Genomic DNA, 14,918 nt, shown 5'->3' on the forward strand with positions numbered 1-14,918 from the left:
CCTTCCAGTAGATGGCATCCGTGTCCGAAAGTCCATGACCATCTCCTTGGTCTTGGAGGTGTTCAGGTCTTGTCGCTCCATTCACTGAAGGCCATTGTCAGATCCTTGTACCCCTCTTCCTTCCTGATACACGCCACAATAGCTGTGTCATCTGAGTATTTCTGGATGTGGCAAGACTCAGAGTTGTATTTAAAGTCAGCCGTATACAGGGTGAACAGGAGCAGAGCCAGAACAGTCTCCTGTGGATCCCCAGTGCTGCTCCCTGAGACACAGTTACCCAGCCTGACGTACTGTGGTTGTCTTGTCAGGTAATCCACAATTCAGGACGTGAAGCAGGGATCCACCCCCATCCCTTCCAGCTTGTCTTTAAGAATGGCAGGTTGGATGGTGTTAAATGCACTTGAGAAATCCAAGAACATAATCTTCATGTAAACATCTGGCTCATCCAACTAAGAATGGGCCCAGGGGAGCATGTAAAGCACAGCATCATTCACTCCAATATGTTCCTTGCTGGCGAACTGTAGGGGGTCTAGTGCATGTTTAACCTGTGGCCTCAGAAGGTAGAGAAGCATCCACTCTAGGGTCTTCATGATGTGTGATGTGAGGGCCACTGGTCTGTAGTCATTCATCTCAGCCGGCCGTCGTACTTTAGGTACCAGGACAAGACATGATGTTTTCCACAGGACCAGGACCCTCCCTGTTTGTAGACTTAAGTTGAAGATCCTCTGCAGAGACTCAGCCAGCTGGGCAGCAAAGTCCTAACCCCCGGACACACACCATCCAGGCCTGCTGCTTTTCCAGGACGTAGCCTCTTGAATTCAGCCCGCACCTCCTCTGCTGTAAAGGACAGGAGACTTGACCCCAGCATGGAGAGAGTTGTAGCTGCCGTGTCAGGTTGTGAAGGAGATGCTGTAGGAGAAGCTGCAGTTGAAGCAGTGGAGAGAGAACAGGTGAGGCTGTGTCAAACCTGTGGTGGAACAGGTTAAACTCATTGGCACATCATCACCTGATGTTGCCTGACTGCTCTTCTCTTTATAGCCAGCGATGGTCCTCATCCCCTTCCACATCTCTCTGGTATTGTTGTGCTGCAGCTTCCTCTCTACTTTCCTTTTGTAGTCCTCCTTTGCCTGCTTTAATCTCCTCTTCAGCTCATGTTGCACTGAGCTTCTCCCTGTCTCCATCCCTGCAGGCCTGCTTTTTTCTGGTTGAGGAGGGTCTTGATGTTACTGGTGATCAAGTGTTTGTTTGGAAAGCAGTGTACAGTCCTTGCTGGTATTACAGTGTCCATACAGAAGTTAATTTAGTATGTGGTACATTCAACCATTCTATCAAGGTCAGTGTCCTTGCTGTTATCATTTTCCTTTGACTCCAAAAGTACATTCAAATCTGTGCACTCAAAACAGTACTTGAGAGACTCACTGGCCTACAGGGTTCAGTGCCTGAATAAGCGAGTGGTTGTAGCCTGCCTTAGTAGAAAGGGTTTGTAGGAAGGCTGAAGGAAAACCAGAATGGACACCAGACAAACTGGAAAACATGGGCAAAATCTAGTTTGTAAAAATAGGACTCTGTCTAATGATATCTGATTGTTTCTTATAGACAAGTAACACCAAAAGGACTGATTATCACTATCACTATCACACACACATACATACACACATCAACCTCCCTTCCTCTGTCCCTCTCTAGATAAGAGTCATAAACTACAACCCACATTCCAATCCATGGTAGTGACCAGCAGAACACTCTTCACAGGAAGAATATCTAAATTATCTAAATTATCTAACTGTTCTGTAACTCATGAGATGTTTCTATGTAATAGTTCAATCCCAAACTTCTACATCCTATAGAATGTTTGAAATGTAACATGTAGACTTTAAGACAATGTCCTTAATATGACCATACTGACAGCATCCTTCACACAAGGTAACACTCTGCATGACATCCAGAATGTCCATATTATTATTATTACAGTTAAAGAACTGAGCTGTGTAATCCACATGTACAGACTGTTAACTTTGTGAAATGTTTATATTTTTGTTTGATCAGTTAACCACTTGTATTATGATTAATTCCAGGTTTGAAAGATGTAATATGAACTCAACACTCATATTATGCCTGTCCGTCATTATTAGTCCCATTAGGTTTATATATTATTTCATTTAATGTTTTATGGTCATGGTGGAAGATGGATGTTTGAGTTTATACGCAAACTGTAGAATGAAACTATTCAAAAGTTCTGTGGAAAATTACTCTCTTCTCATAAAATAAAACAGTTATGATCAATTCACACTTGGCTGAAAACTTTGCTCAAAGCTCAAAGTCCAGGCTCAAAGCCCAACTCAATGGCTTTTTGTAGCTCTGTAGCTATGTAGTTCCACACTTTTGCACTCGATTGTTTTGTCCGCGTCCTTTATTCTTTCTTTGCCACGTGCTCCAAGTAACATTCTTTTATTATTCACTCAAGACCAACTGAACCAAAACAACAGAAGTGCCTCAGAGTTAATTGTAACTTTTAATTATTATCAAGTTTTCCTTTTTGACCGCCTGCAGAGAAGCCTACCAGAAATCAAGAGTGCCCAAGACAGAAAATCTCCTGGCAAACTCCACCAGAGCTGAACCGCTGAGACACCGGCAGAATCTCTTATCTTATTATAATATAAAAATAAATGAGTAGATCACATTAGCCTTTAAGCTATATCTACCTGTCTATGTCTGTGTTCTGTCAGATCCGGTCTCTAATATATATTATATTTTATGCCTCAGCTGAGCAGGAAACCTGAATGGAGCTGTAACTGTTCTCAGCTCCACTGTGGCAGAGTGTCTGCTGGGAACACATGTGTTACTGAGAGTGAAGCAGCGGTCTATAGTCATGTCATGAAAACAAATCAAAGGCTGCGTTGTGGTTCAGTCTTACATGGACGGGTGCAGTTGTGTGCTCGGGCGTCCCCTGTGAATCCAGGAGCACAGAGCTGGCACTGGGAGCCGGTGGTGTTGTTGGTGCAGCGGAGGCAGCGGCCAGTGTCGGGGTGACAAAGCTGGGCAGGGCCCTGGGGGTCTGCATTCCCGCTGCAGTCACAGGGAACACAGGCCCCAGAGGTTTCGTAGAAGCCGGCAGTGCACCTATCACATCGTGGGCCGCTGTACTGGGGAAGGCACCTGTCACACACTGGGGGGCCACTGGGATCTGCACAGGAACAGACAGAAAGACAGCTCAGCTTCTCACCTGTGCTGCAGGTACAGAAGGTAAAACATAGATCTGTGTACAGTTGTGTCTGCTGTTGATAATGTGATGGTGTTTATATGAATGTTTCTCTCTCCACAATGAAGCCTCTTGACTCTGTGTCACAGGTGACACTTTTTTCACTCATCATCACATCCTATATAAAAGGTGGGGGGTCCTTCACAAACTGAAGGAGCAGCTCTGTATGTTGTTTATACAAAGACACTGCTATAAAAACTGTCCAGTTCTCCCTGTTCACATTTAAACACGTCAGGTCAGCTGGTAACTTTAGCTGGTCCTCTGGTTCACACTGAACTCTGACATACCACACTGCAGACAGAGGGGATGAGCTCCAATAATATGAAGTTACACTGAACACTTTATCTTATTTTTAATTCTTATGTTTTTTTTGGGGGCATTTACAGTGAGAGATAGACAGGAAATCCAGGGAGGTGGAGAGAGGGGATGACATGCAGAAAATACAGCTTTAATGGTATGCGCTCTTACCAGGTGAGCCACCGAGGCGCCCCATACACTGAACATTTTAAAAGACTGTACTCATGTATCTACAATCACACATTTTAAAAACAGCCTGTGCCTGGGCTTTTTTAAAATTTTAAATGTAAAATGTCTGTCTGTGAATTATCTGTGTCCATTTTAATTCCTGTAAATTTATGTGTCAGGTGATGTATAAACTGTATATGTTTATTTTTGTACACAGGTCTAATCTCAATGACACTCTACCTGTTTACATAAATGATTTAATAATAACAGGCACATATGAAACCATAGGCCTTTTACCTCAGGACACCACCCTGACCTGGAGCTCCGTTTTACTGATTCAGTATTTTAATGTGTTTGCTATTTTGTAAAAGATACTTATAATGTTCTATGATGCCATTAAGTTTGTGTTTTAGAGGAAACCACATGATCAGCTACAACACCAGGTGGTTTACAATCACAGTGTATTGATCAGAGAGAGAAAGGGGGGCAGTGTACAGTGCACAGAAGTGGCCATCGCCCCACTGAGACGCCAGGGCATCCGCTTAGCAACGTATCTGGACGACTGGCTCCTGTTGGCACAATCGGAGCAGGAGGCCAGAGCGCACACGCGCATGCCCAGATTATAATTGGGGCACCCTGGGCACCTGAACTCTGAAGGCGCTGCGCGGGAGGTCAGCAGCAGAGTGGGAGGTCAGCAGCAAAATGGATAAGAAAAAGCCTTTGAGCGGTGGAGCTAAAAGAAAGAAAAAAGAAGAATAGCAAGAGAGAGAAGCAGCGGTGATAAAAGATGTCCCGCGTATAACAAACTTCTACAAAAAATCTAAACTGATGAATGTAGAAGACATAGCTCCGGAAGATCCCGGTGCTAGCACCAGCAGTGGAGCAGTGGAGCATTGGACCCCGTGCCACTGCCCGTGCCCCATGCTGTATCGGCCAACATCAGCGAGGCGGTCCCGGAGCAGCCGGAGGACTGCGAACCAGTCCCTCACCTTAGTACCAGTACCAGCACCACGGTGACGGGAGCAGGTGAGCCACCCGAGGACCGCGCTTTATGGGGTGCTTTAACTGAAAGCCTTCGTGGGGATATTATAGCGAAAGGGGCTTCGGCTTTCCACAATCGGGCCAAAAAGTACCCTGTGTCATGCAGGAGAGAGCCGGGAACGGGAAAAACTCGCTCCCTCACAAATGACCTGCTCTCCACAACACTTCAAAATGGGGAAATTATTAAACGTGATTGGATAATATATTCCCCCTCCACTGGAGAAATATACTGTTTTGCATGCAAAATGTTTTCATCACATAACTCATTTGTTTCGGGATTTTGTGACTGGAAACATAGTGGAGACAGAGTCAGGGAACATGAGAGAGGTGCTGAACACAGAAGGTGCATGCTCGTTCTTATGCGTCATACTGAGAAGGAGGGAACCGTGGATGCTTCTCTGGCAAAACAAATGGAAGCAGAAGGCCAGTATTGGAAACAAGTGTTAAGGCGAATTGTTGCAGTGATCAAATTCCTGGGTGAAAGGGGCCTTCCTTTCCGCGGAGATGATGAATTTTTACAGTCTCCACACAATGGGAATTACCTCGGTATTTTAGAGCTGATCACACAGTTTGATCCATTTTTGAAGGAGCATATTGAGACCTACGGTGCGAAGGGTCATGGAACCACATTCTACTTGTCCTCAACCATATGCGAGGAATTCATTGGCCTGATGGGAGACAAAACAAAGCAAACAATCGCAACAGAACTACAGCAGGCGAAATATTTCTCCATAATAGTAGACTCTACACCTGACATGTCTCATGTGGACCAACTGACATTTGTGTTTCGGTTTGTGAGCGAGAAGGGCAGAGTTGTTGAGCGCTTTATTACATTTGAACCCATTCATAGTCACACTGGGTCAAGTCTGGCGGAGTGTGTACAGAAGATGGTCAGTGATTTGGGGCTGGATCTCTCTGATTGTCGCGGACAAGCATATGACAATGCTTCGAACATGTCGAGGAAATATAATGGGTTGCAAGCCCATCTCAAAAGACAAAACCTGCTCATCCATTACGTCCCATGTGCCGCACATTCCTTAAATTTGGTTGGTGTGAATTGTGTGGAAAATAGCTGTCAGGAAGCAAGCCAGTTTTTTGATTTACTGCAAGCACTGTATGCTTTCTGTTCATCGTCCACCCACCGATGGAATAAAATATTTAATGAGGACGTCACAAAAAAGCTAAAACCCCTCTCCAGCACAAGATGGAGTTGTCGGGCGGACACAACAAGAGCCCTCTGTGAAAACTATCCTGTAATCAGACAGGCTTTGCAGATGATGGCATCTGACAGCCAGGAGCGACAGGACACACGGCACGAGGCCGCTGCGCTGAGCAACAAACTTGGAAAGCTGGAGACCGCACTCATGATCGTAATTTGGAACACTGTGCTGCACAGATTCAAACTTACAAGTGACAGCTTGCAGAACATTGATCTAAAGACCGCTGTGCGCCTTGCATCACTGCGAGGGCAGTTCACCAACTTTGAGACCCGGGCCCGGGCTGTCACTGGTGTGACACAGACCTACCACTCGGAGACTCACCGGGTGAGCAAAAGGAAAGCCCATCATGATGAGACAGTTGAAAACGAAGTCGTTCTCAGTGGGAGTAAAAAGTTTGAAGTTGAGACTTACAACACAATCATCGACAGTTTGCTTTCAGGATTAACAAAGCAGCTGGAGGCCTACGCAGAGTTAAACAGTCGTTTTAGTGTCCTCTTTGATATCGAGTGTGATGAAACCGAGCTCCGGACATGGGCCAGTGTGCTCTCACAATCGTATCCTGCCGACCTTGATGAGACTGATTTTGCTGATGAGCTTCTCCAGTTCCGATCTTATGTGAGCACCGATTTAGAAACATGCACAAGTCCAGCAAACTTATTGCAAGTTGTCCTGAAGAGTGGACTACAGACAACTTTTCCCAACGTTTATGTGGCTCTCCGTCTTTTTCTCACCATACCTGTATCAAACTGTGAGGGAGAAAGGACATTTTCACGATTGAAACGATTAAAAACGAACTGAGGACATCTATGACCCAAAAGAGACTGTCAGCACTCTCCCTGATGGCCATTGAAAGTGACCTGGTGAAGGAGCTGGATTTTGAAGACCTGGTGGCAGACTTTGCAAAGGCCAAGTCCAGGAAGAAAATCTTCTAAAGGTAAGAACATTTGGTTATGCTGCTTGTGTATGCTGACACACACACACACACACACACACACACACACACACACACACACACACATACACACACATACAAGTGTGCGCTCTGCAAGCAGCTTTATTCCTTTTCAGTTCACAGAATTGTTTTGTAAAGTTGTAAAGACTGATCTTTATACATTTTTTTGTTGAGTAAAAATGTACTTTGAATTATGGAACTTATTAGAATAGTTTCTTGTCAATAAATATGTTTGTTTTGACTTTTAAACTTCTGTAGGCTGCATATATAAAGAAGTCTGAGGTTGGGATTTTTCGGGTAAGCGGAGAGAGAAACAATTACGCACAGCAGAAGTTTAGAAGTCAAAACAAACATATTTATTGACAAGAAACGATTCTAATCAGTTCCATAATTCAAAGTACATTTTTTATGGGGAATTGCCAGTAATCAGAGAAGGAGGAATGAGCTGGTCTACTCAGTGTGTGTGTATATGTTGTAGTTTGTTTGTCAAGTTCATAAGTTGGCTTTAATTTTGAAAATCTGCATTTAGCTGTGCTGTGTGGCTATTAGGATGGCATTCTTGTAAACTATCTGGTGGTTATTATGTAGATGTTGTGGGTTGTGTTGTGTTTATTTGATCTGCTGTTTGTGTCAGCCTTTTGTCTTTTGTCAAGGCTGTGTGTGTGTGTGTGTCTGAGAGAGAGAGTAGTAGGCCCTACTACTTGGTCTATTGAACTGTACGCATACCTATTTAGCTGTACTGGTCAGTTGTCAGCCTTTGACATATGGTTTGTGATTATGGTCTGGTGGATTTGACATGGCACTTGACTAGACATGCAAAATTATGAATTGACACGGCTCAAGGCCAGACCATCAGTAAGAGCTGCATTCTTAGAATCTCATAAACCAGGCTACACCTACAGTGCCTGTCAGTGACAAAAACACTATCACAACAAGCTGAAACAATCAGCCAACTAAATTAATCATCAGACTTTAATTATTTTGATCCCAGTTTTCTCTATTTTATATCATTGTAAACTGGAGCGCTACTTCAGCATCACAGTCACTGTTTTATCTCAAACCCAACAGAAGACATGACTGTCACTCACTGTGTGCTGATTATAAACGTAGCCAAGAAACACAAAATTAACTGATGATTTTGATAATGGATCCATCACTCATTAAACTCACAATGTTCAACTTCTGCCACAGTGTTTAACTTCTGGGTCTCTCTATCGAAAGAATAACAAAATACAGTGTTGGTAATGTCATGAAATAGTGTGGGATCATGGGAGTTGTTGTGTTCACCAGCATTACCATAAGCTCCTCCTGGTTTGGGTTCCTTCAGTGTCAGCGGTTCAGGACATCAAACAGATTCCAATTGTTAAAAACACTGAATAAAGCATTTTCACATTAAAAGTCAAGTGTTTGACCGACGCTGTACGGAGGACAGAGATGTAAGGGAAGAGTCGGAGCTGAGATTGATGCTAACCTTTGTTTTGATTGTTTCTCTGATACCTTATGAACTAGACATTCAGCAGGTTATTACCAGCAGCTGAATTATCCACAGAGGTGTCCTCCTCTCCATAACAAACACATCAGGGGATTAAAACCAGAAGAAAGCTGTTAACCTTTAAAAATCAGAGACTCACCAACGCTCTTCAGTGGAGACAGGACAGGATGTCTCCAGTGGCTGGGAGCTGAGCTGTCTAACATTTACTCAGCTTGTTTTTCTGATAACTTCAGATCCAGATGTCCAATGACTAAAATCCTTCATCTGTTTCAAATATAGAGTTGAAAACCACCAAGGTGTAAAAAGCGTATGGGGTTTAAAACAAGTCACCTCTCATCTCTTCTAGTCTCTGTTCTGACCTGTCAGTGGGAGGCGGTAACATGAGGTGGACTGCTGTTGAGCAGGTGAATCCACTCATGCTTTGTTCAACTGTTGATAAATGGTGGTGGTGTTTTCAGGAATCTGACAGCAACTGTAGCTTAGCCCAGATCTCAGCAGAGACCTGGGGGAGAACTGTGGAAGTGGGGCAGCAGCAGCCTGGAGGGGAGGGGAGTGAGGTGACATAGGAAGGTCACCGTAAATCACTGGGTCTGGATCGAAAAGCTCTCTGCTTTACAGCTCTGGAATATTTCGATTATTTCTCACCACAACCAAAACTCTATTCTGCAGACGCACTTTAATAAATAATGAACTAGGGGGGCTTTTTGAAAACACAGGCACTTTGTTGAATTAATTCTAAAACAACACGGTGTACCTTCATCAGAAAACAGCTGCAGCTCCTGTGATTTGGATATTACACTTGGTCATTTAAAATTTTATTCATTTCATTTAATTATATTCATATAATATTGTGATTGTGTGTACATGGAATCACAGACACACACTGAGAGAGAGGGATAGAGAGTGAGAGAAAGAGAGAGAGACAGAGATTTTTGATATTTAAATCAGACCTTTATTTCTAGTTAATTCTGTTAACATAAGTTCTGCTGTTATCGAAAATTACAACAAAGAAAAAATCATGCAAAAAAGGAACTACCAAAAACTAAACAAATAAAAATAACAAAATAAATAATCAAAAATTCAGAACCAATGATTTGTATAACTGAGCACAGCACATTCTACACTCCTCAAACGTTCACAAACACCTGTCTTTTTTGTCAGACTGTAAAACTCAAACTCCACCCTAAGCCAAACTGCCAGCAGTCCAGTCAGCATCAGAGCCACATCCTCTGACTCTTGACCCCTGACACAGCACCATACAGCACCTTTCCAAATAGCTAATTTGGCCAGTCCTGAAATGAAATTGCGTGTGTACAGATTTTGTCTTTGCAGAGTAGTGTGGACCACAGATAAACAGACAGAAAGAAAGCTTTTCCCCTAAGCCCTGAAACCAGGCCTGCAGGTGTCTGAAGAGTCAACCCAATATGGGACACTGGGCAAACAGATGCTGTAATGTCTCTGTCTCCGTGAGCAGAAAGAGAGACAGTTGTCCCTTGTGCCAGGATTCAGGTGCACCAGATACCTGTTTATAGCTATGGCCCCATGTACAATCCTCCACTGGAGGTCACCTGTCCATTTACCAATGGGGGCTTTGTACAGGGAATTCCAACAGCCCCCCAGGGATGATCCCATGCCAAGAACCTTTGTCCACCTCAACACCTTCACCCCTGCCAGAGAGCGCAAGATTGACTCCTTCATGCTGATCTGATAGGCTGCTTTCTTTCCCAGAGTCTCCCAAATCTGGGGTCTTTAGAGACAGCAGGATGTCTTCCTCACCCTGCAACTGTTCCACAGCAGGTGAGACAACTAATGAAGGAAAGACATAATCACACTCATCATCCCATTGGTCCGATAGAGTACGGTCTTTAGCAAACACTATGAGGACCTCTGGCAGACCTCCTCCACCAAACTGAGCAGCAGTCTGTTGGATCTGATGTTGAGCCCTTCAGTTAAGCAAGGGATGGAGGTCTTGATGAGATGACCCAGTTTAACACAGCCAGCCTCTCTCAGTCTGGATCTCTGGTTGACAGAGGACAGAACTTCAGAGGTGATCAAACTGTTGCCAAACAGAGGCTCCTCAAACAGCCACATCCCTGGTGTCGTCACAGCCATCCGATGAAACGCTAGAAGCAGGAACAAGTGTTTGTCATATCCTAAGTGTCCAGCCCTCCTCAGAAACAAACAAGCAGTGTCCATCCATGGCAGGCCAAAGCTGTAAATCAGTCTCTGAGCTGTCTGCAGCCTGAAGGCTGTGATACGTGATGCGATGTCCACCAGACCCTGTCCTCCTTCCTGTACCGGCAGGTACAGCACTGCTGATCTCAGCCAGTGATACCATGGCCAGAAAAAATCCACAATTTTCCTCTCAATCGCTTCAATCAGGCCCAGTGGTGAAGGTAATACTTTCAGCCTGTGCCAAAGGGTTGAGTTATTGACAATCAAGACTCTTCCCCTGTTGTAAAGCTGAGGTAGCAGCCATTTCCTTTTAGACAGTCTGGCACACACTCTCTCCATAACACCCTCCCAGTTCTTCCTCTGAAACTCATCAGTTCCCAGAAAAACACCCAGAATTTTCATGCCCTGTTTTCCCCAGCTGAGATTTCCTGGTAACTTTGGTGTTTCCTTGTCTGCCCACTGTCCAACCTGCAAAGCCTCCAAAGCTGATGATGCCCTTTCATACAGATTTAAACTACTTGACGAGAAGTCCACATCTCTCTGGTTTCTAACAAATACATTGATGTCATCAGCATTAGCAGAAACCATCAGCGAGGGGCGCTGAGACAACCCTGTTAACATAATTCCTGACAGCCTAGATCTGTCAGAAGGGGCTGAATTGCTAATCAGTACAACTGTCCAGAAATAGGACATCCATGTCTAATGAGATTGTCCATGATGGATCTGTCCACTACACACTATGACTGATCTCTGTGGATTATCAATTCCATGAAGTGTTTCAGCCTGTTGGTGAGCACTTCTGAAAGAAGTTTGTAATCAATGCACAATAAAGTTACTGGTCTCCAGTTCTTTAGCAAAGCCAAGTCTCCTTTTTTGGGCAGCAGTGAAAGAACTGCATGCCTACAGGATGCTGGTAACAGGCCTGTCTGAGCACCTCCCAAACACTTCCAGAAGTGCTTTTAAAAGTCTGCAGGCAGTCCGTCCAGTCCAGGAGCTCTAACAGGAGCCATCTGAGCCACAGCAGCAGTGAGCTCCTCCAGGGAGATGTTAGCGTCCAGGACAGCTCTGTCTTCAGAGCCCAGCTGTGTTTTCTCATCTTAATTGGGTCAGTCGGCACTGCACCGTCAGGGAGGGGGAGGCAGACATTTGTCTGGATACAAGAGACGGACTTCTCCAGGTTAAACAAGAAGGAGGTAGGAGCATCCATGTCTCTGTTGCTGGTGAACCATGACCTGACCAAAGCCCCTTTAACTCTCTGGCGTAAGAATTAACTTAATTCCTGTTTTCTTCTGTTGAAGTCTGTGATTGTCTGTGCTGCTATGAGTGAGTAGAATATTTTCTAAATCCCTATTTTCTGTTTCTAAATCCTGAATGACCCTTTTGACTGTTAGTGTGGAATGACTTGCGTATTGTTGACAGAAAACCCTTATGTGTGCCTTGCCCACTTCCCACCACTGACTTAGGGACTCAGATTCCCCAGAAGGTCAGAAGGACAGAAAGCTTGGTCCTGAAAAAGCTGCACATTGCAGTGCCAGTAAGAGCTGCATCTAGTGGTTGGTGAAGTGTGAAAATCTAAAGTGACTAAATGATGGTCAGTGAAACCTACTGGATATGTGGAATGTGACTGTTCAGTAACCTATTGCTAAAACCATTTATCATGTAAGCCCAGTCCAGCCTAGCCTGGCTGCCCTCACATTCCCACCAAACACCTAACCTGCCTAACCTGAGGATGTTTGAGCCTCCAAACATCTACTACACCTGACTCTGAAAACACTTCCAACACCCCCCAAACTCCTTCAACAACTAAGAGAGAGTATCTCCCTCCTGGAGCTGGACTTCACTGAGTTCATAGAGCTCACTTTGGCCAAGCAATCTGAGTCTGATACCACCCAAGAGCTAAAGCAAGACAGCCAGGAGGTCATACCAGAGCTAAGTAGGATCACCACCACAGAGCTGATGGAGACTCAGACAGCTGACACAGGCTGTAAGTGAGTTGGAGGAGGAGAACATCACCCTATGAGCTCACACCCTGAAAATAAAAGAGGATGCAGTGAACTGAGACTTGAGCTTCAGCAGAGAGCTGCAGGAGATGAGGGAGCACCTCCAGGAGAAGAGCTGTCATGTATCTCCACCCAATGAGACACGTCGCTGTCCCAACACCTTTCCTCTCCCCTGCTGCCAAACCACCAGCTCCCTCAAACACTGGCAACTCCCCCCTCCCACAGCCTTTACCCACCTCTACAGCTTGACATCCAGAACCTCCCCACCGACACATCCCTGCTACCCAATCCCCAGCAAAGCCAGAGGCCCAGGTGGACCTGCTCATGGACTCCAATGGAAAATACTTGGACACCAAACGCTACTTCCCTGGCCTCAACACCACGGCCATGCCATGAAGCTGCTTCAAAAGGAATCACTGGGGAGCGCCCAGTACATTATAGTGCATACAGGCACCAGTGACCTCCACACACTTCACCGGAGCACTGCTGAGGCCATGACCAAGGTGGCTGAGTGGGCCTCCAGGGAGTCCTGACAGCAAGGTGATTATTTCTACCCTTCTCCCCAGGACAGACACTCCTTCACATGTAATCCATGAGATCAACATGGAAATCTCAAGGAACTGTGCAGCCTTCCCAACCTGGGTGAAGGAGCATCAGCTCCTCTGGCAGCTTTATACACTGCATGCACAATTATTAGGCATGTTGAATTTTTGAGGATTAATTTTATTGTTGAACAAATACAGTGCTCTCGGTCAATCCAAAATGTTAATAAACCTCAAATCTGAATATTCAAGACAGTAAAAGTGAGTTTTTGGCTTTCTTAGGAGTATCCATTTGTGCAGAATTATTTGGCAGCTGCTAGTGTGCAGAATTATTATGCAACTATCTATCTNGATTCATTTTATTGTTGAACAAATACAGTGCTCTCGGTCAATCCAAAATGTTAATAAACCTCAAATCTGAATATTCAAGACAGTAAAAGTGAGTTTTTGGCTTTCTTAGGAGTATCCATTTGTGCAGAATTATTTGGCAGCTGCTAGTGTGCAGAATTATTATGCAACTAAATGAAAAACGAAAATTTTCCCATCTCACTTGTTTATTTTAATCTGTTAAAGTGAGAATAACAAACAAACAACTCCAAATTTACAAATAAACATTTCTGACATTTCCAAAAAAGAATTCAGCGACCAGTAGCCACCCTTCTTTTCAGTAACAGTCATAAGCCTTCCATCCATGGAGTCTGTCAGTTTCTTGATCTGTTGACGATCAATTTTTTGTGCAGCAGCAACCACAGCCTCCCAGATGCTGTTCTGAGAGGTGTATTGTCTTCCCTCACTGTAAATCTCCCACTTAAGAAGGGCCCACAAGTTCTCAATAGGGTTTAGGTCAGGTGAGGAAGGGGGCCATGTCATTATTCTTTCATCATTAAGGCCTTTGCTGGCTAGCCACGCAGTGGAGTATTTGGATGCATGCGATGGAGCATTGTCCTGCATAAAAATCATGGCCTTCTTGAAAGATTCAGATTTTTTCCTGTACTACTGCTTGAAGAAAGTGTCTTCTAAAAACTGGCAGTAGGTTTGGGAGTTGATTTTAAGTCCATCTTCAACCCGAAAAGGTCCAACTAGCTCATCCTTAATAATACCAGCCCATACCAGTACCCCACCTCCACCTTGCTGGCGTCTGATTCGAAGTGGAGCTCTGTGCCCGTTACTGATCCAGCCACGGGCCCATCCATCTGGTCCGTCAAGAGTCACTCTCATCTCATCAGTCCATAAAACCTTTGAAAAATCTGTCTTCAGCTATTTCTTGGCCCAGTCTTGACATTTCAACTTATGTGTCTTGTTTAATGGTGGTCGGATTTCAGCATTCCTTACCTTGGCCATGTCTCTGAGCACTGAACACCTTGTACTTCTGGACACTCCAGGTAGGTTGCAGTTCTGGAATATGACAGCACTGGAGGATAATGGGTTCCTGGTAGCTTCACGTTTGATTCTTCTCAAATCTTTAGCAGTTAATTTGCGTCTTTTTTTCTCAACCCGTTTCTTGCGACTTGATTGACTATTTGCAACAAAACGTTTGATGGTTCGGTGATCACGCCCCAATATCTTAGCAATTTCAAGAGTGCTGCATCCCTCTGAAAGGCTTTTTACAATTTTTGAACTTTCAGAGTCAGTTAAATCTCTTTTTCGGCCCATTTTGTCTGAGGATAAAGAACCTGCCTAATAATTATGCACACCTTGATATAGGGTGTTGATCTCTTTAGGCCACACCCTCCCTCATTACACAAATACACTTCACCTGATATGCTTAAATC

The 14,918-nt window shown here is 44.5% G+C and overlaps 1 protein-coding gene across 3 annotated transcripts in view; it reads right to left on the reverse strand.

Moving 5' to 3' along the window:
• Nucleotides 1–14,918, reverse strand: part of megf9 (multiple EGF like domains 9) — a 60,607-nt gene that overhangs the window by 3,833 nt on the left and 41,856 nt on the right. For 2 of the 3 annotated variants that reach the window (XM_022746683.1, XM_022746675.1), the window contains one exon: nucleotides 2,915–3,184. The exons of the other annotated variant lie outside the window; for it this stretch is intronic. In XM_022746683.1, coding sequence (XP_022602404.1) covers nucleotides 2,915–3,184 — 270 coding nt within the window. The remainder of the gene's footprint in view (nucleotides 1–2,914; nucleotides 3,185–14,918) is intronic. 3 annotated transcript variants of the gene reach the window in all.

This window comes from Seriola dumerili, unplaced genomic scaffold (genome assembly GCF_002260705.1).
Source record: "Seriola dumerili isolate Sdu_G_001 unplaced genomic scaffold, Sdu_1.0 BDQW01000008.1, whole genome shotgun sequence".
NCBI lineage: Eukaryota > Metazoa > Chordata > Actinopteri > Carangiformes > Carangidae > Seriola > Seriola dumerili.